The sequence below is a fragment of the Podarcis cretensis genome (assembly GCF_951804945.1).
Source record: "Podarcis cretensis genome assembly, chromosome: 17".
NCBI lineage: Eukaryota > Metazoa > Chordata > Lepidosauria > Squamata > Lacertidae > Podarcis > Podarcis cretensis.
In genome coordinates, this window is record NC_137187.1 from 40,993,570 (window position 1) to 41,016,926 (window position 23,357).

General features: G+C 44.3%; 1 protein-coding gene across 1 annotated transcript in view; it reads left to right on the top strand.

The window, feature by feature from the left end:
- The first annotated feature begins 3 nt into the window (after positions 1–3).
- Positions 4–23,357, top strand: part of SMC1A (structural maintenance of chromosomes 1A) — a 33,981-nt gene continuing 10,627 nt past the window's right edge. Inside the window, exons 1-13 of the mRNA XM_079958671.1 lie at positions 4–217; positions 999–1,187; positions 7,824–7,936; positions 9,175–9,378; positions 10,652–10,890; positions 11,967–12,225; positions 13,971–14,111; positions 18,793–18,875; positions 19,077–19,284; positions 19,411–19,596; positions 20,015–20,194; positions 20,764–20,910; positions 23,064–23,201. Coding sequence (XP_079814797.1) covers positions 109–217; positions 999–1,187; positions 7,824–7,936; positions 9,175–9,378; positions 10,652–10,890; positions 11,967–12,225; positions 13,971–14,111; positions 18,793–18,875; positions 19,077–19,284; positions 19,411–19,596; positions 20,015–20,194; positions 20,764–20,910; positions 23,064–23,201 — 2,196 coding nt within the window. The 5' untranslated portion in view covers positions 4–108. The remainder of the gene's footprint in view (positions 218–998; positions 1,188–7,823; positions 7,937–9,174; positions 9,379–10,651; positions 10,891–11,966; positions 12,226–13,970; positions 14,112–18,792; positions 18,876–19,076; positions 19,285–19,410; positions 19,597–20,014; positions 20,195–20,763; positions 20,911–23,063; positions 23,202–23,357) is intronic.

The window sequence follows — 23,357 nt, forward strand, 5'->3', positions numbered from 1 at the left end:
GCGTTCTGGCGTGGTCCGGCGCGGGGCCTGGAGGTTGTGGCCGGGGCGGCGTCGGCCCGTGTCCCTGCCGGGCCCGGAGTTCCCTCGCGTCTCTGCCCCGCGGCCGAAATGGGCTTTCTCAAGCTGATCGAGATCGAGAATTTCAAATCGTACAAGGGGCGGCAAATCATCGGGCCCTTCCGGCGCTTCACGGCCATCATCGGGCCCAACGGATCCGGTGCGCGGGCGGGGAGGCGGCGGCGGCGGCGGCGGAGCGGGGTCGGGGCTGGGCTGGGGCGGCGCGCTTCCGTCCCGCGAGGGGAAGGCCTGGCGAGCCGCCGTCCTGGGAGGGAGGCCTCCGCCTTGGCGCGCCAACTTGCTTCGCGCGTTTCTGTCAGCTGTGAAGGACTAGTCTCTCGGCTACACCGCTCGGAGAGAGTTTTTCACATTTGGGGCGGAATGGGGGGGGACGCTTTTTCGTTGGTCTGTTTGGAACCAGGTGTCGCCCGCTGACAGGCGCACCTGCAGCCCCCCCCCCCCGTCATGCAGTTGCTGAGAAGACAAACCCGACCAACTGGGGTTTTTTCTTCAAAATAACGGTGCAGGTAGAGGGAAGGCATTCATGAGAAGCAATTTGGTTATGAAAGTTTGGGGTTTAAATAGCTGGAGGAGGCACCCTACTGCGACAAAGGGTGTGGGGGGGGAGGCACTCCCCCCAAACTGTGTGAAATTTGAGAAGGGACATTCTTAGTGGTGATATTTGTCAGGAAAGGGGAGTGCTTATTTTTTTAGAGAGAGGTTCAAATCATGGGGTGCCCATCCCAGATCAGAAGAGGCATTCAAAGCAAGAAATAAATTTGTATATGCTCAGAGGCAATCTTCACAGGTTACAGGGTTGTGGCACGTGCTACAATGGTTTTAGGGCCCAGGAAGTGAAAGCTCATATGACACCCTGAGGGAAAGCCATATGGCACTTTTGCTAAAATGCATCATGGTTTATTTTGTTGTCCTCCATCCAGGCAAGTCAAACCTCATGGATGCCATCAGCTTTGTGCTTGGCGAGAAAACCAGCAATCTGAGAGTAAAGACGTTGCGAGACCTGATCCATGGAGCCCCTGTAGGGAAGCCAGCTGCCAATCGGGCATTTGTCAGCATGGTTTACTCTGAAGATGGGGCTGAAGATCGTACCTTTGCAAGGGTCATAGTAGGTGAGCTTTGGGGGCAGGGTGAGGAAATGGTTGGGTGTGTGTCATGCTGTAGTATTGGAGTCTCTGGTAAGCAATGTTGCTGGGTGGCTTGAGCAAAGAAGACTGGGCTACTCTGAAAGGGGTCATGTGGGGGGAGGTCCTGAAGTGAGTCCCATTGTGTTCAGTGGGGCTTATTTCCTTGAAAGTGTGAATAATAGTGCAGCCTTTACATGCTTACATGAAAGTAAGTACCTGTAGAACTTATTTCTCAATCGCCTATCGGGCCTAAATCTGCTAGTGCATTCTTCCAAAGAAATCCCATCCTGCTCACTTCCGGAGGCGGCGCGAACGGCAATGGCAGTCCTCTTCTTGTTGTGAAGGGGAAGCTCCGCGGAAAACGGGTCGTCCACTACAGCGAAGCGGAGACCCGCATCGGAAACCCACAGGTAGCAAGAGCCTGTGGTCGTGGGACTCGGCGGGCGCCAGAAGCGGCCCCAGAAACGCAGAAGGGACCCCGTAAGGGGCTCCGGAACGTGGAGGGGGTATCGCGGCGCTGTGAGTCGATCGCTATTCCCGTGGAGTGAAGCCGCACAGCTGCTGTCGCTGAGCGCTGACCTTTTTTCCTGGAAATATTCGATCTTCAAAAAGCAACAATCCGTGAGTAAGAAAAGACTGTAAAATCTGAGCCTAAAACTATTATAAATTCGGCTAAAAGCGGAGAGATATAAACAGGAAGTCCGTCTTCCGCTGCTGCTTAAACTTCAAAGCAAAAGATTTCGACGTTTGGAGCCTTTGAAGAGGCGTTAAAAATAACTGATCTGTGCATTTATTGAAGCTGCTTTTGTGCGAAGTGAGGACTTTAACTATCTTTGTGATTTATTCTTTTTATTTGGACTGTGCTAAACCTCTTCTGGAATTACAATTTTATTGAGAAGCCTAGGTATTTGGACTGCCTGAATAATAGAGCTGTCAGACTGCAGACTTTGACACTTTGTAATTGGGGTTTGTTACAACCTGAGTCTATGGACTGGTTACATTGAAACATCATTCTGGGCACTTGTTAGAGACAATGTAATGCCTTTTAAACCAACTCTGCTAAATATAAGTTAAGTTGAAGATTCCTGGAAACTAAATTGGACTTTATTGACTTTTATTGACTTGGCTTCTTCCCTCAAGATATTCTGAGCTCCCTCTAGAGGATTTTGGATTTACAGTTGTGACTTTATTTTATTTTCTCTTTCCTTTCCTCCTATTTGACTGTTTACTCTCTGGGCTGCTGCTTTCCCATGGGAACAACTCAGTTTGACCTTGATTACTAGACAAAACTGGAATGAGTGGTGCAAAAAAAAAAAGAGGCTAGAGTAAGAACTAGACAAACAACCTTAGCCTTAGCCTCACAGGCACGTAGATCTTCTGTTCCTACTCTGCCGTCGGCAGGGGGAGAAGAAGCTGAGCAATTACAGTTGGAAGATATGGCTGCAGGAGCATCTGGTTCAATTCTAGAGAAAATCTTTGAAAAATTGGAATCTCTGGACAAGAAAGTGGATGAACAAACGACCAAGATTGACCAAAATGCAGCCTGCTTAAACAGAATAACTGAACAAGTGGCTCTGAACGTACAATCAATTGGACAGCTATCTGATGTGATAAGACAACATCTGAAGCCACTGCAGAAAATCGCAAATTGGCTGAGGCAACTAGCCAAAAAGTTGAAAATCTAGAACAAGAGGTGAAACCACTGTACAAACAAGTTGGCGAGCAACAGATGTATTTGTCTATGATAGAATTGCGGAACCGGGAAAATAATTTAAGATTGAAGTCAATACCAGAACTTGAACAAGGAAATTTAATTGAGTTCCTGACTAAAGAATTTTCTAAATTCTGGCCTTTAGAGGAGGAAAAGGATTTTAAAATTGTGTCGGCTTTCAGACTTGGAAGGTTGGCAAGGAAAGACAAGCCCAGAGATTGTTTGATAATTCTGAGATCGAAGGAGGAAAGAGATAAAATACTAGGCCTACACTACGAAAAGTCACTGGACATTTCGGGTACAAGAGCTGAACTTTACAAAGATATTCCGAAACAACTTCTGGACCTTAGATCCACCTATCTTGAACTGGTTAAATTGCTGAGGAGCAATTCAATTATTTTTAGGTGGGAATTCCCCCAGGGACTTATCTTTTACCTTCAGAGGGAAGAAGGTTAAAATTAAAACAGTTGAAGATAGAGATAAATTTCTGACTGCCTACGGAGAGGACCTTCAGAAAGGGATTGAAACACCCTTTGGGCCTGGACTGCTATCTACACCTGCACCCTTGGAACCTGAAGATCCAGAGAAAAAGATACCACCACCAGAGAAATAACAGATTTGTTCAGGATGTCTCTGCAACTTCTGAGTTGGAACATAAAAGAGGAGAAGAATTTTTCACATATTGAGAAAAGAACAATTGGACATTATCTGTTTGCAAGAAACACACGTGACTAGGCTCCATAGAAAAGTGCTAATAAATAAAAGATTAGGCCAAGAATTTATCTCTTCGGACCGAGTTAAGAAAAGAGGAGTGGTGATATATGCAAAGGAGAGCCTGTCACCAAAATTTCTATTTAAAGATGACCAAGGAAGAATTTTGGCTATTGAGATACAGAATCAGGGAGAAAAGTTTTTGATATTGGGAATCTATGCACCAAATGAGGGGAAATCGGAATTTTATAAGAAGCTGCATGAGACAATGCTGGACTATCTGGACTATGATAACATCATTATGATGGGAGATATGAACGGGGTGGCATCAACCAATATGGACAAGTCTCAAAGCCTAAATGCGACAAAAGATGGCAGACTACCTAAAACTTTCTTTGAACTGACTGACAATATGGACTTGATTGACATTTGGAGGACAAAGAACCCCCTGGGAAGGGAGGGAACATTCTTTTCTGAAGCCCAACTGACATGGACAAGAATCGACCAAATATGGATAACTAGAGGTCTGGCACCTAAGACGAGAAAGGTGGAAATCTGCCCAAAGACCTGCTCCGACCATAATGCCGTAAAGATGGATATGAGACTAATTCCAACCGGCTCCTTTAGATGGAAGATGAATGACAACCTGTTCAGAGATCAGGAGATTACTAAAAAGGCCCAAAAAGCTTTGAAGGACTATTTTGAGATAAATTTGAACACCATGGTGGAAGAAAGAATCATCTGGGACGCAAGTAAGGCGGTTATGAGGGGGTTTCTGATACAACAGAACGCTGCAAAGAAAAGAGCTCAAAATGAGAAAAGAGATAAGATCTTGGAGAAAATCAAAGACTGTGAGAAGAAGCTAAGAGTGAAACCGAAGTCAAAGGAGATCTTGAAAGAAATTAAATTTCACCAGGCACAATATTCCAAATTGATAAATCAGGAAGTGGAGTGGAAAGTTAAGTTGATGAAACAAAGATCATTTGATTCGGCAAATAAATGTGGAAAACTGCTAGCATGGCAGTTGAAAAAGAGACAAAAATTAAATACGATCACTAACCTCGAGATTGAAGGAAGAAATATCCAGAACCCTGTGGACATTAGGAAGTGCTTCCAGAGATATTTTAAACAATTATATACCCAAGGGCCGCAAGATGAGGCAGAGATAGAACAATTTTTGATAAAGAATGGATTACCAAGGTTGTCCCAAGAAAACAGATCAATCCTGAACGGCAAAATAACACTACAAGAGATTGAAGTTGCCATTCAGAATATGCAACTGGGCAAATCCCCAGGGCCTGACGGGCTTACCTCCAAATATTATAAGACATTGAAAGATCACTTGATATACCCACTAATGGAGGTTTGCAATGAGATTATGGAGGGGAAGAAAGCACCGGAAACGTGGAAAGAAGCTTTCATCACATTGATACCTAAATCAGAATTAGAAAAGACACAACTTAAGAACTACCGCCCCATTTCCCTTCTCAATGTGGATTACAAAATTTTTGCAGACATTCTAGCAAACAGATTTAAAAAGGTTTTAAGTGATGTGATCCATAAAGATCAGGCAGGCTTTCTCCCAGGAAGACATTTGTTTGCTAACACAAGGAATATTATTGACATTTTGGAACTTCTGCAAACAAATATTAATACAAGAGCAGTGTTAATATTTATAGATGCGGAGAAGGCCTTTGACAACATTTCTTGGAAGTTTATGAAGAAAAACTTGGAAGGGATGGGAGTGGGACGGGGTTTTGAAAATGGGATAGATGCAATTTATTCAGAACAAAAGGCTAAATTGATAGTTAACAATGTGGTGACAGAAGAGTTTAAAATTGAAAAAGGAACACGACAAGGTTGCCCTATTTCCCCTCTGTTATTTATTTCGGTCCTGGAGGTGCTCCTGAATATGATTAGAGGGGACCGGTTGGTGGAAGGAATTCAGGTCGGAGCAAAACAGTACAAACTTAAAGCCTTTGCAGATGACCTAGTTTTGACTTTACAGGAGCCAGAATCTAGTACGAAAAGGGCATTACAACTGATCCAAGAGTTTGGTCGGGTGGCGGGATTTAAATTAAATAAACAAAAAACTAAGGTACTGGAAAAAAATTTGACAACTTCAGAGTCAGAAAGGTTTCAGAAAGAGACAGAATTAAATGTGGTGAAAAAAGTAAAATATCTAGGGGTGAACATAACAGCAAAAAATCTGAGTCTATTTAAGGATAATTATGAAAGTGTTGGTTAGAAATCATGAGGGACTTAAAAAGTTGGTCAAGATTGAAACTTTCCTTGTTGGGCCGAATTGCTGCTATAAAAATGAATGTATTGCCAAGGATGCTGTTTCTTTTTCAGACTTTACAGATTGTGGACAAAATGGAATGTTTCGGGAGGTGGCAAAGAGATATTTCTAAATTTGTCTGGCAGGGCAAAAAGCCCAGAATTAAGTTTAAAATATTAACTGATGCTAAAGAAAGAGGGGGGTTTGCCCTGCCAGACTTAAGGTTGTACTATGAATCAGCAGCTTTCTGCTGGCTGAAAGATTGGCTGCTTCTTGAAAACGCTGATGTCTTAGACTTGGAAGGATTTAACAATGCTTTTGGTTGGCATGCATATTTGTGGTATGACAAGGTTAAGATTCATAAGAATTTCAAGAATCATATTGTCAGGAAAGCAGTGTTTAATGTCTGGACAAAATATAAAGACTTATTAGAAAACAAGACCCCGAGGTGGTTATCACCTATGGAAGCTAAAGCAGTGAAAAGACCCAATATGGAGGTTAAATGGCCAAAGTATTGGGAAATATTAGAAAGAGATGGAGACAATTGGAGATTGCAGAGTATGGAGAAACTAAAAGATAAAGTGCGAGATTGGTTACATTACGCTCAGATTAAAGAGGCTTTTAAATTGGATAAAAAGTTAGGATTCCAGGTGGAAAAATCGAAATTGGAAACAGAACTGTTAGAACCTAAGACTAAATTACTTTCAAGAATGTATAACTTGCTGCTGAGGTGGAATACACAGGATGAAACGGTTAAATCAGCTATGATAAAGTGGGCACAGGACATTGGGTATAATATCATGTTTGCTGACTGGGAAAAGTTATGGACCACCGGTATGAAGTTTACGGCATGTAATGCCTTGAAAGAAAATATTATGAAAATGATATATAGGTGGTACATGACCCCAGTCAAGCTGGCAAAAATATATCATTTGTCCGATAATAAATGTAGGAAATGTAAGGAAACTGAAGGAACATTCTTTCACCTCTGGTGGACTTGCCCTAAGGTGAAGGCCTTCTGGGAAATGATATATAACGAGTTGAAAAAGGTATTTAAGTATACCTTTCCCAAGAAACCAGAGGCCTTCCTTCTGGGCATTGTGGGCCAGAGGGTGTTAAAGAACGATTGAACATTATTTATGTATGCAACAACGGCAGCAAGGATACTCGTCGCTAAATATTGGAAAACTCAAGATTTGCCCACGCTGGAAGAATGGCAGATGCAAATGATGGACTATATGGAGCTTGCAGAAATGACCGGCAGAATTCGAGACCTGGGAGAGGAAGCCATGGAAGAGGATTGGAAGAAATTTAAGGATTATCTACAAAAACATTGTAAACTATATGAGTGTTAGGAAGGATGACAGATTTGACTAACAGGGCCCATTAAGTTAGTTGATAGATATTATGAGAATGAGTGAACTTTATGAGAAAAATAAATTTTGAATAAACATTGTGTTTAAAACTAGATATTTAAGATCTAGATAAAAAATTTCAAAATTAGGGACAAAATATTGGAAATGTGTTCAATAAGAATTGAAATAAGGTGATAAGTTGCTGGCTAAAGCATTATAAATTTAGAACGCAGGAGCGTGAGATGTGAGGAAGTCCAAAGGATGAAGAAAAGATGGGTACTGCAAGATGTTAAATTTTATGCTTGTTTTTTCTTATGTTTATTTTCTGTTTATTCTGTCTTTTCTCTATTGTATCAACAAAACTCTTAATAAAAATTATTATAAAAAAGAAAAGAAATCCCATCCTGCTTTTCACATTTACTTTTTTTTCTGTGGATGTCCTTTGTAATACATTCTTCCAACCCTATTATCATCTTCAGAATTGGGGAGTAGGGTTGAGGAGCTTCTGGAACTTGGAAGTCTTGGGTTTCTAGTGTTGACTGAATGAGATGTCTGTCTTCTAGGAAGCTCATCAGAGTACAAAATAAACAATAAAGTGGTACAGCTGAGCGAATACAGTGAGGAGCTGGAGAAACTGGGCATTCTAATCAAAGCTAGGAACTTTCTAGTCTTCCAGGTAAGCCCTCCTCCCCCTTTATAATCTCCCCAAACAGACATGCTATAGTAGAACATAAATTTATTGGCATTTTCCCACCCAGAGTCCACGTTGACAGCCAAACATGAGCAGACTTTCTCGTAACACTTCCAGAGTTGCTGACACTTGAGCAAAGGTTCATTTAAGAACATAAGACCTGTAAGATCAGGCCAGTGGTCTAACTGACTCAGTGTCTTGTTCTCACAGTGGCCAATCAAATATCTTTGGGAAGCCCACAAGCAGGAATTAGGTGCAACAGTACACTTAATTGGGATTTCCAGCAACTGGTATTCAATGTTACACTACCTTCAGCAGGTAGTATACAGCCACCATGGCTAGTGGTTGTGCTTTGTGGGATATGGTATGGGCTCCACATGGATTCTGGGATGGGCTCATGTAATCCTACTAGGAGGAGAGCAGAGATGTGAGATTCAAGCTAATAGGATCCAGTGATGACTAACATTTAATTTAACAAATAATTATTTTAACAAACCTTTCTGCTGTGAGGAAGGGCTCTAGCTCTGCAGTGGAGCAGTACATACTTGTTGGTTTGTTAGTTACATTTATATACCACCTTTTCTCCAAGGAGCTCAAGGTGGCATACGTACTTCTCCTCCTTCCCATTTTATTTTCACAACAGCAACTTACCTGTGAGGTAAGTTAGGCTGAGAGTGAGTAACAGGCCCATGTCTCCCAGTGAACTTCATGGCTGAGTGGGGAACTTGGTCTCCCAGGTTCTAGTTCAGCTCTCTAACCAACAGGTTCCTATTCAGTCCACAGCATCTCCAGGTATGACTGGGAAGGACTCCTGTTTGAAACCCTGGAGAGCCACTACTAGTCGGTGTAAACAGTGGTTGACTCTGTCCAAGGCTGCTTCTTATCTTCCTATATTCCTGCTTCTAATAGTGCCATTCTAGTGCTACCCTAAAGTACAAATGCAGACTCCATTGCCTCTAGCCTATTGTTTTGCCTCTAGCCTATTGTTTTGCCTCTAGCCTATTGAGCTGGGAAGCTGGCAGCAGTGTGGTTCTGGAAAGACAGATAAAAAAATCAGACCTACAGGGTCTAGCTGTGCCACAGACTCCCACTGCTTGTGTCATTGGTGGCACCTGTGTCTCTGATTTGTCACATATTATTCAATCCATGCCAGAAGAATGGAGGTGACTAGATAAGATGAATCTCTTGGCTTGTTCTGATGCTGCCTGTTTTCACTGCCCCAGGGTGCGGTGGAGTCTATTGCCATGAAGAACCCCAAGGAGCGCACAGCACTCTTTGAGGAGATCAGTCGCTCGGGGGAGCTGGCTCAGGAGTATGACAAGCGCAAGAAGGAGATGGTCAAGGCAGAAGAAGATACTCAGTTCAATTACCATCGGAAAAAGAACATTGCAGCAGAGCGTAAGGAGGCTAAACAGGAGAAAGAAGAGGTAAAAACTGAAAGCTGCTATTGGACTGCTTTCCTTATGGGTCCAGAATGTTGTCACACTATCCCTTGGCACTTCAGTCGTGGAAACTATTTATTTTTCTGCAGTTTGAGTGGAAATCCAATCTGTTTTCGACCACCTTTTCCACATCCTTATTCTTCCTCATTTTATCTCCTCAGCCACCAACACTGCCCTCAACTTCTGCTGATTTTTTTTAAAAATCCAGTTCCAAAGAGCAAAATCACTCCTTCCACTCCTCAGTCCCCTGGGCTCATAAAATGTCATGGTCAAAGTGGGCCAGTTCTGGTTATGATAATATCAACACCATCTCTTTCCCCCTATCTGGATGAAGCTGCTTATTGGTCCTCAGTTGGGTGGGAGTTGCCTCTTAGGTACTGTATTGCTGTGATTGGTGGCATGGTTGTGCCTTCCGTGTGTTCTGGCACCAGCACAACAGTTTAAGTGTCTGGGATTTCCCCGTTCTAGCTCCAGGTGAGGTCTGGCATTTCTTTTGAGAATGGATAGGACTTGGCATGCCCTTCTTGCTATGTCTTCCTCTTTCTGTTATGAATCCTTAACCCTCAGTTCCCTGTTTTGTTATCTCAACAATTTTTTTGCCCATAAATATAACCATGTACTCACTTCCTTTTCCCGATTAAAATTCTAGTTTAAATAATAATAATTTTATTCTTTATACCCAGCCACTCTGAGGAATTTATCTTTTATTTTCAAGCATCTTCATTTTCCTCCCCTCCTTATTTTCTCTCCTTATCTCTTCTCTTTGTTTGCTGCCTCATTCTTTTTGTCCTTCTGTGACATATTTTTCTACTTAAATATAAAATTGGCCTAACAGCTGTCTTCATCTTCCCCTCACCTCCTTTGGCTTCAGGGTGCCCTTCCTTGTTACATTCATATTTTGCCCTCCTTGCTCTCCTGTTAAGTACTTTTAAAAAGTGCAGTGCTTCTGAATTCCTAGATTCCCTGAAAGGGACTGCGTTTAGTGGGACATAATCCCAGGTAAGTAAAGATAGGATTGGAGCCTAGCAGTGCAATCCTAACTAAGTCTGTTGAGAAGTAAGTCCTGTTGAATTCAATGAGGCTTACTGCCTGGTTAAGTAGAGATAAAATTGAAGCCCAAAAAGTGTGGTGATGTTGCTGTTAAGGTAAAGTGGGTTTAGTTTGAGACTCTGTTCAGTGCTTGGGATTAGAAGTCCTTTAGGCTTGCAGCATGCGTTGCCACAGCTTATGCCTTATGTTCTCCTTTTTTGGGGGACAGGCAGATCGGTACCAGCGCCTGAAAGACGAGGTTGTGCGAGCTCAAGTCCAGCTGCAACTCTTCAAGTTGTACCACAATGAAGCTGAAATAGAAAAACTGAACAAGGAGCTGGGCTCCAAAAACAAAGAGATTGATAAGGATAAGAAGCGGATGGACAGAGTGGAGGATGAGCTCAAGGACAAGAAGAAGGAGCTGGGCAAAGTGATGAGAGAGCAGCAGCAAATCGAGAAGGAGATCAAGTAAGCTGATAGGTTTTAGTATAGTGGGAAGCAAAGAATCAAATTTCAGAATTCTGGGATCTACTATAAAAGCAAAACCTGGAGATTTGGTTCCACCAACCCAGATCCAATCACCATGAGGTCTCCTGCATATACAGGATCTGTGTTAACACAAATCAGGTGTACCAACAAACGCTAAAATTGTACCGGACAACTGGTCAATAGTTGCTTAGTTAACAATGTGGTTTTGCGTGTGGGGACTTTGAGGCTAAGGCCAGGGCTAACTAATCCCAACTAAAATCTTTCCTTGATATCCCTGTCCTAAAGCAAATTGATTTAGAGTGTTGTCAAAATTTTAAAATGTATGTACAACAATACAGTGGTGCCCCGCAAGACGAATGCCTCGCAAGACGGAAAACTCGCTAGACGAAAGAGTTTTCCATTTTGGAGGTGCTTCGCAAAACGAATTTCCTATGGGCTTGCTTCGCAAGACGAAAATGTCTTGCGAGTTCCTGCGGCTTTCCCCCCCTTTCCCCCCCTTTTTCTAAGCCGCTAAGCCGCTAATAGCGCTAAGCCGCTAAGCCGTCAATGGGCTTGCTTCGCAAGACGAAAAAACCGCTAGACGAAGAGAATCGCGGAACGGATTCTTTCGTCTTGCGAGGCACCACTGTAGATAGAAAGAATATCTCAAGCAAAATAATTTTAGTGTTACTACAATTAATCTACTTCAGAGATCTTCAGACAGTGTTTGGGGAGAAACTTAGGGCTTCCTTGGAAGCTTATCAGGAGCGCCTTGATAAGGAGAGCATTAATGCTGGACGCATTATCCCCGAATTATAGAACTGTTTTATCTACTTCTACAACAGGGGTGGAGAGACTGTGGCCTTCAGATGCTGCTGGACTTGAACTTTGATCACCCTCACCATCTGCTGTGCTTTCTTGGGCTGATGGGAGTTGTAGTCCAGGAACATCTGGAGGGCCACAAGTTCCCCATCTTGACTTTATAGCATGCTGATCTAGAATGGGAGTTTGTCTTGGGCTTTCATGGAAACTGGGTATGCAATTGCCATACATAACAAAAGCATGGTGTTTTGCAGGGAAAAGGATTCTGAGCTGAACCAGAAGCGCCCACAGTACATCAAGGCCAAGGAAAATACGTCCCACAAGATAAAAAAGCTGGAAGCTGCCAAGAAGTCCTTGCAGAATGCCCAGAAGCAGTATAAAAAGCGCAAGGGTGATATGGATGAGCTGGAGAAGGAGATGCTATCTGTGGAGAAGGCCCGGCAGGAGTTTGAGGAACGCATGGAAGAAGAGAGCCAGAGCCAAGGCCGGGACCTCACACTGGAGGAGAACCAGGTATGGTCAAGAGAGTAGCTGAGATGGGGTCTGTGGCTCCAAACAGTGTTGGAAGGAGGAGACTGTTAGTTTGCCTTTCTTGGTGCAGAAAGTATTGATCTGATGTGTAGAGGTCTTTCCTATTCTAATTAATTCAAGAGGGTTCTGGAAGCTTCTCTGTGTGAAAGAAACTGGTGCAAGCTGGAAGTTTCTAGCTGACACATAAGTGTCTATTCTATTCATGATGTTTGGGTTATTCCTTCAGAGAAGCTGAGTACAGCTGGCTTAAACTGTTCCTGTTATCTCTTTCTGTCAAGGTCATGCTGCCTATAATCAGAGGCCAGAAGGAGCTTGGGTTTCACTTTCTATCTCTTTTCTTCTGGTCTGGTGTTCTGTATATAGTATGCTCAGTGTTAAGGTTTTAGTCTTATTATAAGTTATTGTAAGTCTACTGCAACTGGATTCTTTATAGACAGTGCCAACCCTGAATGTATTGGTTTTGTGACCATTATGCCCATTTGCCTTCAGTAGCAGTAAAGCTTTGCTGGGTGAAGTATTAATTGCCTCTGATCTATTTTTGGGGAATCCTGCAATGTGTTTAAGTTTTTACTCTGCTAACTATATGTTGGAATCTGCTCTGGATCAATATGAGTAGTATTCATGTCAGAGACTTCATGTGACTTTGGAAGACAGAAGGAGCTACCTTATACTGAACTCCTGCCCTAAGCAATTTTTAAAATATTTATGTAATTTATGTTCCACCCTGCTATAGCAAGAAATACTCATGGTGTCTAAAATGCAATACAGTCAAATAACAAAATAAATTGTATCAGTAAGTTAGAAGTGATTTAAAAGCAGCAGTTTTTTTAAAAGCACAAGAAGTCATAGCTCCCACCCTCAATTCCTGCTGAAATAAAAATAGCATTTAAAGTATGGTTACCAGACGTCCCCGTTTCCGAGATTTACAAATTAGTCCCCTGACAAAATCCATCTATTCAGTAGGAAGTTGAAAAGTGTCCCCGGATTCATTGAAAAAAATCTAGTAACCTTAATTTAAAGTGCACCTAAAAGAGGGCAATGAAGGGGCCAGGCATTCCTCTTGGGGGAAGCTGAGAGAGAAAGTTCCCAGGTAGGATTTTACAGGAAGAGGTGGTTCCATTTGAGATGCCAGACACTAATCTTGTGATTTATAAGTCTACTAATGCTATGTTCTTCTGCTGGATATTGATGGCCTCTTTCAACATTTTCAAAATTTGGGCGTGGGGGGCTGTTCAGCGCAGAAGCATCAGGTGTGTTCACACATGGGCAAAGAAGGATATTCTTAGCTTTTGATGTGCCTCAATGCCCAGGCTGGTCTGAGTAGGAAGCCTTGGCATTTGTAAGCATATACAGTGGTACCTCGGGTTACATATGTTTCAGGTTACATATGCTTCAGGTTACAGACTCCGCTAACCCAGAAATAGTACCTCGGGTTAAGAACTTTGCTTCAGGATGAGAACAGAAATCGTTCTCTGGCAGCGCGGCATCAGCAGGAGGCAGCAGGATTAGCTAAAGTGGTGCTTCAGGTTAAGAACAGTTTCAGGTTAAGAACGGACCTCCGGAACGAATTAAGTAACCCGAGATACCACTGTAAAAGGATTGTGGCCCAACTTACAATCCCGGGTAGCTGTTCTGGGGGAAGCTCTCTCAAAGGCAACCACCTCTGTGTCCTGGGCAACTGTCTCCAAAATGTTCCGCTCTCTTTGCTTCCTACGTTTATCAAACAGGTGAAGAAATACCACCGGCTGAAGGAAGAGGCCAGCAAGCGAGCAGCCACACTGGCCCAGGAGCTGGAGAAATTCAACCGTGACCAGAAGGCAGATCAGGACCGCCTTGATCTGGAGGAGAGGAAGAAAGTAGAAACTGAGGTGAGTTGTTTTCCCTGTTGGAGCAGGCCTTCCCCATTTCTCTCCTATTTCCAGGACTTGGCCTGCATTGCCACCCACTCAGGATGTGCATTGCCCCATCCTTTTAAGAAAAAACAGAAACTCACCTGCACCTAGATTTTGTCCTGAATCTGCATGTTTATAACAGTTAGACAAACTGAGTGAAGTTGCTTAACTCCTCTCTTACTTTGCACTTTCTTTTACTGATCAGCTTAGGTTTGCTCTGCTTCTGTGTTATGTGCTGTCGCTTTTTTATGCACCCCCACAGAATTGCACCTAGTCCCTCTCAAATTTTTGCATAAATGAGTTCTCCTACATTCCTTCCCATTCTCCCCATCACTTTTCCCGTCTTTGCCTTCCCTTCTCATCAGTCATCTCAGACTCCCCCACCCCCTGCCTTTTTGTCATCCCATCGCCAAAAGCTGTGTCAAAGAAGAGAGAGGACTTTAAGCACAAATAATAATAATAATAATAATAATAATAATAATAATAATAATAATAATATATTATTTATATCCCGCCCATCTGGCTGGGCCTTCCCAGCCACTCTGGGCGGCTTCCATAAAAACCAAAAATACAGTAAAATCACACGTTAAAAACTTCCCTAAACAGGGCTGCCTTAAGATGTCTTCTGAATGTCAGGTAGTTGTTTATCGCTTTGACATCTGCTGGAAGGGCGTTCCACAGGGTGGGCGCCACTACCGAGAAGGCCCTCTGCCTGGTTCCCTGTAGCTTTGCTTCTCGCAATGAGGGAACCGCCAGAAGGCCCTCGGCGCTGGACCTCAGCGTCCGGGCAGAATGATGGGGGTGGAGACGCTCCTTCAGGTATACTGGACCGAGGCCGTTTAGGGCTTTAAAGGTCAGCACCAACACTTTGAATTGTGCTCGGAAACATACTCACAAAATGTGTGAGGAGCCATAACAACGGCTTGTATATAGATAAGCATCATATATTGCTTGAAACATTGGTGACACTGTATTCCTGATTCCACAAGGCTTTATACAGCTGGATCTGATCCAGTTCCGAAGATCAAACTGGCCTTGAGCCTTTGGAAGGAGCCAGTAGTGGGAAAGGGTCACAAGCTAGGGCTGGGCGATAAATCGATGAATTGTCCAAAACCGGTTTCAAGTCCATATTGTGATATCAGTTTCATCGTTTTTCACCTGGAAGTATATTGCGAATCATGGGGTGGGTGGGTGCTATGCAAAAATTACAATGTGGGAAAAACCATGAAGCCACCAAGGCTTCTCTTGATTCCTGCAGCCCGTTAACTGCTGGCTCAGCTCTCTTCTGCCTCCTGCAGGGGGCAGTGAATTGCAAGAGCAGGTGCCGGCAAAAAATCACGATGTGAGAAAAACCAGCCAATGCCTCTGCGTAGCTCCATCCTTATTTCAGGCATCATGATATATCAGTATTTCATTTGATTTCACTTTTTATTTGAATTCCAGCTTTCTATATTGCTATACACAAGGCAGTTTACAGCAACAAAATATACAACAAAGAATGCACACCTTATAATAATCTGATCCAGTACAATTTTTTTTAATAAAACATAACTTTAAAATGGAACAACTTATATCCAAAAAGTAAAATTCAATCCATTAGATTGTAATCTATTAGTAAAAGTAAACAATGCTAAATTAATCTATTAGAATAGTACACAATAAAATTAACTCTCAAAACATCATATCATGATGTTTAGCTGGTGATATATCACGATGTTGAAAATCAAATATTGTCCAGCCCTAATGTAAGTGCAGCCCTCTCCAAGATGGCAGCAGCAAGGCCAGCTCCACTGGGTTCTCCCATCTCCCACAAGCACCATTCTCCGTCCTGCCTTCCTTCAGGGAGAAGCCCTGGCTTTCTTCATGTGCTCCAGTGGCAGAAGGGGGAGTGGACCCAGTGTCAGCCACTGACTGACTGAGTCCGGCAGCAAGAGTGTCAGTGGCACAGCCGTCTCTTAGACTGTTGGGCAGTGGAACCAGCCAAAGCAGGCAGTGCCTACAAAGTGAATGGTTTGCACAGGAATGGCTGGAAGACAGATACAAGGTGAAATGTATTGATTGTTGTGCTGCAAGAGGGAGGAAAGAGAACTGTTATTCCAGTTGGTGATGGGCAGGGAAGTTCAGCCTGTGGACTGCATCACCCTGCAGGGCCTGCAGGGAAAGGGGTGGGATAACTGTTAATCATAGAGTTGGAAGAGACCCCAAGGGTACTCTAGTCCAATCCCCTGCACTGCATCCATGATAATAGCCATCCAGCCTCTGCTAAAAACCTCCAAGGAAGGAGAGTCCACAACCTCCCCAGGGAGACCATTCCACTGTTGAACAGCTCTTACTGTCAGAAAGTTCCAGATTGTCAATATCCTTCTTAAATTGTGGCGCCCAGAACTGGACACAGTATTCCAGGTACGGTCTGATCAAGGCAGAATAGAGCGGGACCATTACCGCATTTACTCGAGTCTAATGTGCCATCGAATCTAATGCAAACCTCAGTTGGCAGAACCTTGAAACCAAAAAAAAGTATTTGCTGGCAAATGTAATGCGCGTAGACAAGAGGTGCACTCTTTACAACAGACAAGCTGAAAGTTTTGAGGTGCTGCAGGTCTGGCAGGGGAGAGGAGCCAAGCGAGGCGGCATGGCTGTGCAGATGACAGGAAGCTGCCCTCCTCTCCTCCTCCTCCTCCTCCACCTGCAGTAGCTTCTTGAGGGGGGCACAGCTGTGCGCCCCTCAATGGAGCAGTTTTAAGGACCCCACACCTTGCTTCTGGCTCGCACTAGCCAGTGGCTAGGTGCAAGGTCCTTTAAACTGCTCCATTGAGGGGCGCACAGCTGAACACTCCTCAATGGAGAGATGGGATGGAGCCCGCAACCTGATGCTGGCTAGTGCAAGCTGGCAGCAAAGTGTGTTTTTACTCAAGTCTAATGCACCATCGAATTCAATGTGCATCCAATTTTTCACAGCCTAATTTGGCAAAAAAGGTGCACTTTAGACTCAATTAAATATGGTACTTCCATTGTTCTGGACACTAGGCTTCTCTTGAGGCAGCCTAGAATAGCATTAGGTTTTTTTTGCTGCTGCATCACACTGTTGACTCATGTTAAGATTGTGGTCCACCAAGACTCCAAGATCCTTTTGTACTTCTGGCAAGCCAAGTGTCCCCCATCTCCAGGTAAAGGAGTTTGAATAGCTTACTCCATGACAGTGTGGGAAACCTCCAGCCCACAGGCCAATCTCGGGCCATTTCCCCCAAATTACACCCACTCAGCCATCAATTGATATCATTGGTGATGTCAGCTGATGGGCAGGGAGACATGGTTTTTTCCTGTCTTGGCTGCATGCCCTGTTCCTGGCAGGGAACAGGATTGTGCAGTCAAGGCAGTAGGGTTTAATCTCCATGAGATCATATCCTGCTCAAAAGCCCCTTTTGAAGCAGCTCAAGTTGTTCTCCCGCACGCAAGTGGCAGTAGCAGTGGGAAAGAAAACACCTCACCACCGGCCAACTACCTGCTTGCAGGAAAATCACATGAGCTGCTGAAAGCAGTGCTTTTGGAACCCAGTGCTAAGCAGGATTGTTCTCCCTTCATGTGAGCTGACGCTAGATGATGTACCCAGGACTGTGATGGCGACTTCACTCGGTATATTGCATGTGAAGCCATTGCTGTTCCTGAGTCCCTCTGCTCTGAGTGAAAAACAAGCTTTAGCTGGGTGCTGGAGGTAGAGGGACTCAGGAGTGGCGACAGTTTCACCACCGATATACCACTGAGTGAAGCCGCCATTGCACTCTGCATTCATAATTCATCGGTGAGGTGCAAAACACCTTGTTCCTCCCTCTGCTTGTTTAAACTGCTTGGCTGAGGAGCATGCTGCTGCCGTTGCTGTTTTACGGAGCCCCTGACCTTCCCCTGGCTGACACAAGTTAGCAGCGGGGTGGGAGCTCCTTTAAAGTGCTCCTGCTCCCCAGCTGAGGGAGCCCCAATCCTTCTCCTGCTGATGGGAATTTGGAAGACACCAGGTCAGCGAAGACTGCTGTCAGAAAATATTCTGAACTCTCTTAGGAATTAATTGGTTGAGCAAGTTCCCAGGAAAGAGGTATGTCAGGTCTTGGGGGACTTTTTACCCTCCAGCTGTTGCTGAACTACAACTCTAATCACCTTTTTTTGTTGGGGCTGATGCAGTTCTGGAGGGCCAAAAGTTCCCCACACCTGCTGTAAGGGGAGCTTGAAGGTTTGTATTTCCTGCTTCCATGAAACAAGTGGATTCCAGAGACGTACAGCCTTTCCATACCCAAGATCAATCTTTCACCCTTACTTGGAATGCAGGGTATGCTTTTTAGGTTTTCCTTTTCATATAACCAGAGTAGTTTGATCCTCCCACAGCTTTTTTACCTTCTCTCCCCTTTGCTCTCTGTCAGTCTCTTTATTTCCCTAGAAGAGGGCTTCAATGCCTCTTAGGTGATCTAGCTTAAGTAAGTGTTTGCGGCTAACTAATTTAAGACCAATAGATTAAGTGACCTTGTCAGTTGGTAATGTTGCTTGTTAAAGTGGTTCTCCATCAAGGGGGTCAGAGACTGGTCTTTGGCATTGGTTGAAGAGGGCCCTGGCTTTGAGCTAAGCTCCACTGGTGCTTGCTCACATTTGGCTTATTCATTTTGTTTTGTAGGCCAAGATAAAGCAGAAATTGCGGGAGATTGAAGAAAACCAAAAACGTATTGAGAAGCTGGAGGAGTATATTGCTACTAGCAAGTAAGGGCAAGGAAGGGGCCACAAAATATTGGGGATGTGTGCCTTAAGCAGACTCTGGTGGGGAAAGGATAAGGAAGTTGGGCTCTCTTTTGGGATGCTTAGGAAGCCCACTCTACAAGTCATCATATTAGTCCCTCCTAGCACAGTGCAACCAAGCCTGATGCAGGCATGATCAGGGAGTTCTTACTGCTCATTCTTTAGGCAGTCCTTGGAGGAGCAAAAGAAGCTGGAGGGGGAGCTGACAGAGGAGGTAGAGCTGGCCAAGCGCCGGATCGATGAGATTAACAAGGAGCTTAACCAGGTGATGGAGCAGCTGGGGGATGCTCGCATTGACCGGCAGGAGAACAGCCGGCAGCAGCGCAAGGCTGAGATCATGGAAAGCATCAAGCGCCTCTACCCTGGCTCTGTGGTAAGTGGAGAAGAACAACAGCAAGCTCCTCAAGGCAGAGCCGAGGGTATATGGCAGAGGGTGGGTGGGGTAGAATTGGAGGCCAGGGCCCCTCCTTGCCTCATTCCATTTCCTTGTTTCCCACAGTACGGGCGCCTAATTGACCTCTGCCAGCCGACCCAGAAGAAATACCAGATCGCTGTCACCAAGGTCCTGGGCAAGAACATGGATGCCATCATCGTTGATTCAGAGAAGACTGGCCGGGACTGTATCCAGTACATTAAGGAGCAGCGAGGAGAGCCTGAGACCTTCCTGCCCCTTGACTACCTTGAGGTGAGGCCTAACAAGGCCTAGGCATGGTGGTGGATTACTGCAGAGATAGATAAATCTCCATGTTTGTGCTAGCCTGCTGATGATCAGGTGGTATCTTTTTTCCTACCCCACCACCTGTTCTGCTCCCAACACTTTCTATAGGTAGCTCCCTCAGACTGATTCTGAGGTAGGATTTGCACAGAGCTCTTGCCCAAGGGACTCAGTCCCCCCCCCTTTTTGCTCCTTCCCATGTAGCCACCTCACTTCAACAATAAGCTGCTTTTAAAACCAAGGTATACATGTGAAGTTATAAAGGTGATGGGGAAGGACTGCCTCCACTTCAGTGGCTGGAGTAATTTTGAGTGATCTGCAGTCTGACATAAGCTTGTCACTGTGCATCTCTGCCTTCCCCCTGAGCCAAAATGCCTATATATTGCAGGTGAAACCGACAGACGAGAAGCTCCGGGAGCTGAAGGGAGCCAAGTTGGTGATTGACGTGATTCGCTACGAGCCGCCTCACATCAAGAAGGCCCTGCAGTATGCTTGCGGGAATGCCCTTGTGTGTGACAATGTGGAGGATGCCCGTCGCATTGCCTTTGGAGGGCACCAGCGTCACAAGGTCTGAGAAATCTTGCGAGCCACTCTTAAGTTTCTTGCCTCTCAGCCTCCTCCAGAACTACAAACACAGTCCCAGTCAAGATTCTACAGCAAGGAACCTTGAATTTCTGTTAACTGCATAGATGTATTACAGACTAAGAAAATGTGCTGGTATTTCCTTTATTTGGTTTCTGCTTTTTCTAAAAGGATACCAAAGCCCCAGATTCTTGTTAATGAAAAGCTTCCTCTGGTCTCATCTTTGGTTTTGGAAAGTTTTCCAAAGCTTGTTCATTCACAACTGTCTTTATAGGCAGGAGGGCTAGACACTTTTAATGAAAATTTAAAGATGAGATTTTCAGGATGCTAAATTGTGCACTCAGTTCCCAGTTTGGTGTTTGCACAGAACTGCAGAACACCCTTGGCCCTGTCTTTGCTGTAACTCAAAAAGTGCTGCTTCCTTCTGCATATTGTGTACTGTAGCATATTGTGTACTGTAGCCATCACTAGCTGTGGGTGAGTGATAGCCAAGATCTGAGGTGGCTGCTGCTTCTTGGCGTGACTTGCTGTGTTCCCTCTTTCGTCCTTTTCCAGACTGTAGCCCTGGATGGGACCCTCTTCCAGAAGTCTGGGGTGATCTCAGGAGGTGCCAGTGACCTGAAAGCCAAGGCCAGGCGCTGGGATGAAAAGGCTGTGGACAAGCTGAAAGAGAAGAAAGAGAGGCTGACAGAGGAGCTAAAGGTTGGAATGGCTTTTAGTTGCCAAGGTCTGCTACAAGCTCTAGATAGCATCGATAGAGAAATGTTGACTGGGAAGAATTTGGGGCATCATTGAAGGTTTCAAGCTAAAAATGCGCCAGGGCTCATTTGGGATGCTCAGGGGGTCTAACAGGGATAGAGAGCACAACACCAAAAAAAGGGGGCACTACAGCCCCACACACATAATTACAGGGTGTCTATCCAATCTCAGGGATTTGGTCTCCATCAGAACTCATAGCAGTTCAGATAGAGATTGAGCTGACTGATGGAAGAACAAGGTGAGAAGTAATGGGGTGTTTTGCCAGGCAAGAGTGGGATGTTGAGGAGAACAAGACAAGAGGCGTCATTTTGGCTGTAGGGGTTGTGCTTAACACAAGCTTTCCTTATGTTGCTCACTAAAAATCCCCCTTCCTAAAGCTCCTTCTTGTTTCTGGTTTTGTCGGATTTACTGGCTTTCCATGAATGCCTCTCCCCAAATGTGGATAATCTGGCAGTATTTAACTTGTTTATATTTTTAACAGGATTTATATACCACTTAATTGTAAATAAGACCTCTAAGCTGTTTACAAAGAATACAAAATACATATTAAAATTGTCAGCAAAAAGCAAAGTTAAAATCAAGTTTCAAGAAAATCAAAGTACAAATAAAATCAACAGTTAAAAATATACAGTGTAAGCTAAAATTCCAGTTAAAATACTTGTTAACTTTTCATGGAGATACATCAAACCACTGAGCACTTTAAAAGCAGTAATTTTCAAGACTGGGAGAAGTGACAGTCAAGCCAGTGAGTACTTCCTTGTTCCTTAGTTTCTCTCAGAGCCTGACAAGAGTTTATGGTTTGGAAAGAGACTTTCAGACAGGAATTGAAAATGATTGAATGTACCTCTCTACAAAAATGGCTCCCTGAATTTATAAAACTAGCACATAAAAGTGAAGTCTAGGCTATGGAAGGTTGTTTTCTGTCTGTAAAAGTATTCAGTTGTATAAATTCCCAGTTGTAGTTTGAAGTGGTGCAACGCAGGCAGATGATTACCACCTCTTAGGCTGTCTTCCTCAATACCCTTCCTAGAAAGTAAGTCCCACTGAACTCATTGGGGACTTCTGTGAAAACAGGCTTAGGATTATACTGCATGTGCATCACTGGCTGCATTTGCATGTGATATAACGTTTAGCATTACAAGGACAAGTCACAGTGAGCATCAGACTCATATGCTCTCCCTGCTGCCGCCCCCATTATGACTGCAAGGAGTTCAGAAGCTTTTGCTTCTTTTACATAGAATCATAGAATCGTAGAGTTGGAAGAGACCACAAGTGCCATCGAGTCCAACCCCCTGCCAAGCAGGAAACACCATCAGAGCACTCCTGACATATGGTTGTCAAGCCTCTGCTTAAAGACCTCCAAAGAAGGAGACTCCACCACACTCCTTGGCAGCAAATTCCACTGTCAAACAGCTCTTACTGTCAGGAAGTTCTTCCTAATGTTTAGGTGGAATCTTCTTTCTTGTAGTTTGGAACCATTGCTCCGTGTCCGCTTCTCTGGAGCAGCAGAAAACAACCTTTCTCCCTCCTCTATGTGACATCCTTTTATATATTTGAACATGGCTATCATATCACCCCTTAACCTCCTCTTCTCCAGGCTAAACATGCCCAGCTCCCTTAGCCGTTCTTCATAAGGCATCGTTTCCAGGCCTTTGACCATTTTGGTTGCCCTCCTCTGGACACGTTCCAGTTTGTCAGTGTCCTTCTTGAACTGCGGTGCCCAGAACTGGACACTGCTTGTCTTGACATCCAAATCTAACTAGCTTTCAGATGCAGTTGATGAAATAGACACTTGTCTACAGAGAAACATGCCTCAGCAAACTTTTATTTTTCTTCTTCACCATCATTTTTGGTTGAAATTGCACTGTTCATGCAGTGCATAAATGTATCTTTTCAGGGGACTGGGTCTAGCTACATGTCGGGGAGTTGTTTTCAGTTTTCTGAGACAGCATTGGGGATCCTCCTTTACACCTTATGAATTTATTCCTGGAATTTAGCTGCTTCACATTGGCTGCAGCATAACAACAAAATTGTTTTCTCATTCCATTTTTCTTTTTGCACCTCACTCCCCCTACATCTCCTTTTCTCATTTCCAGGAGCAAATGAAAGCCAAGCGGAAGGAGGCAGAGCTGCGCCAAGTCCAGTCCCAGGCCCATGGCTTGCAAATGCGTCTGAAATACTCCCAGAGTGACTTGGAGCAAACCAAGACCCGTCATCTTGCTCTCAATCTCCAGGTATGATGGCTTGCTGGGACCATGCATCCTTCAGGCCTCCAACTTCCAAGGTGGCTCTCTGAGTTTTGTAGGGGATGCTACCTCTTGCCTTAGAGCTAAAGCGGTAGGTGCAGCAGAAGATGCTTGGGGATGTTCATTTGGAGGGCTGTCCTGTGC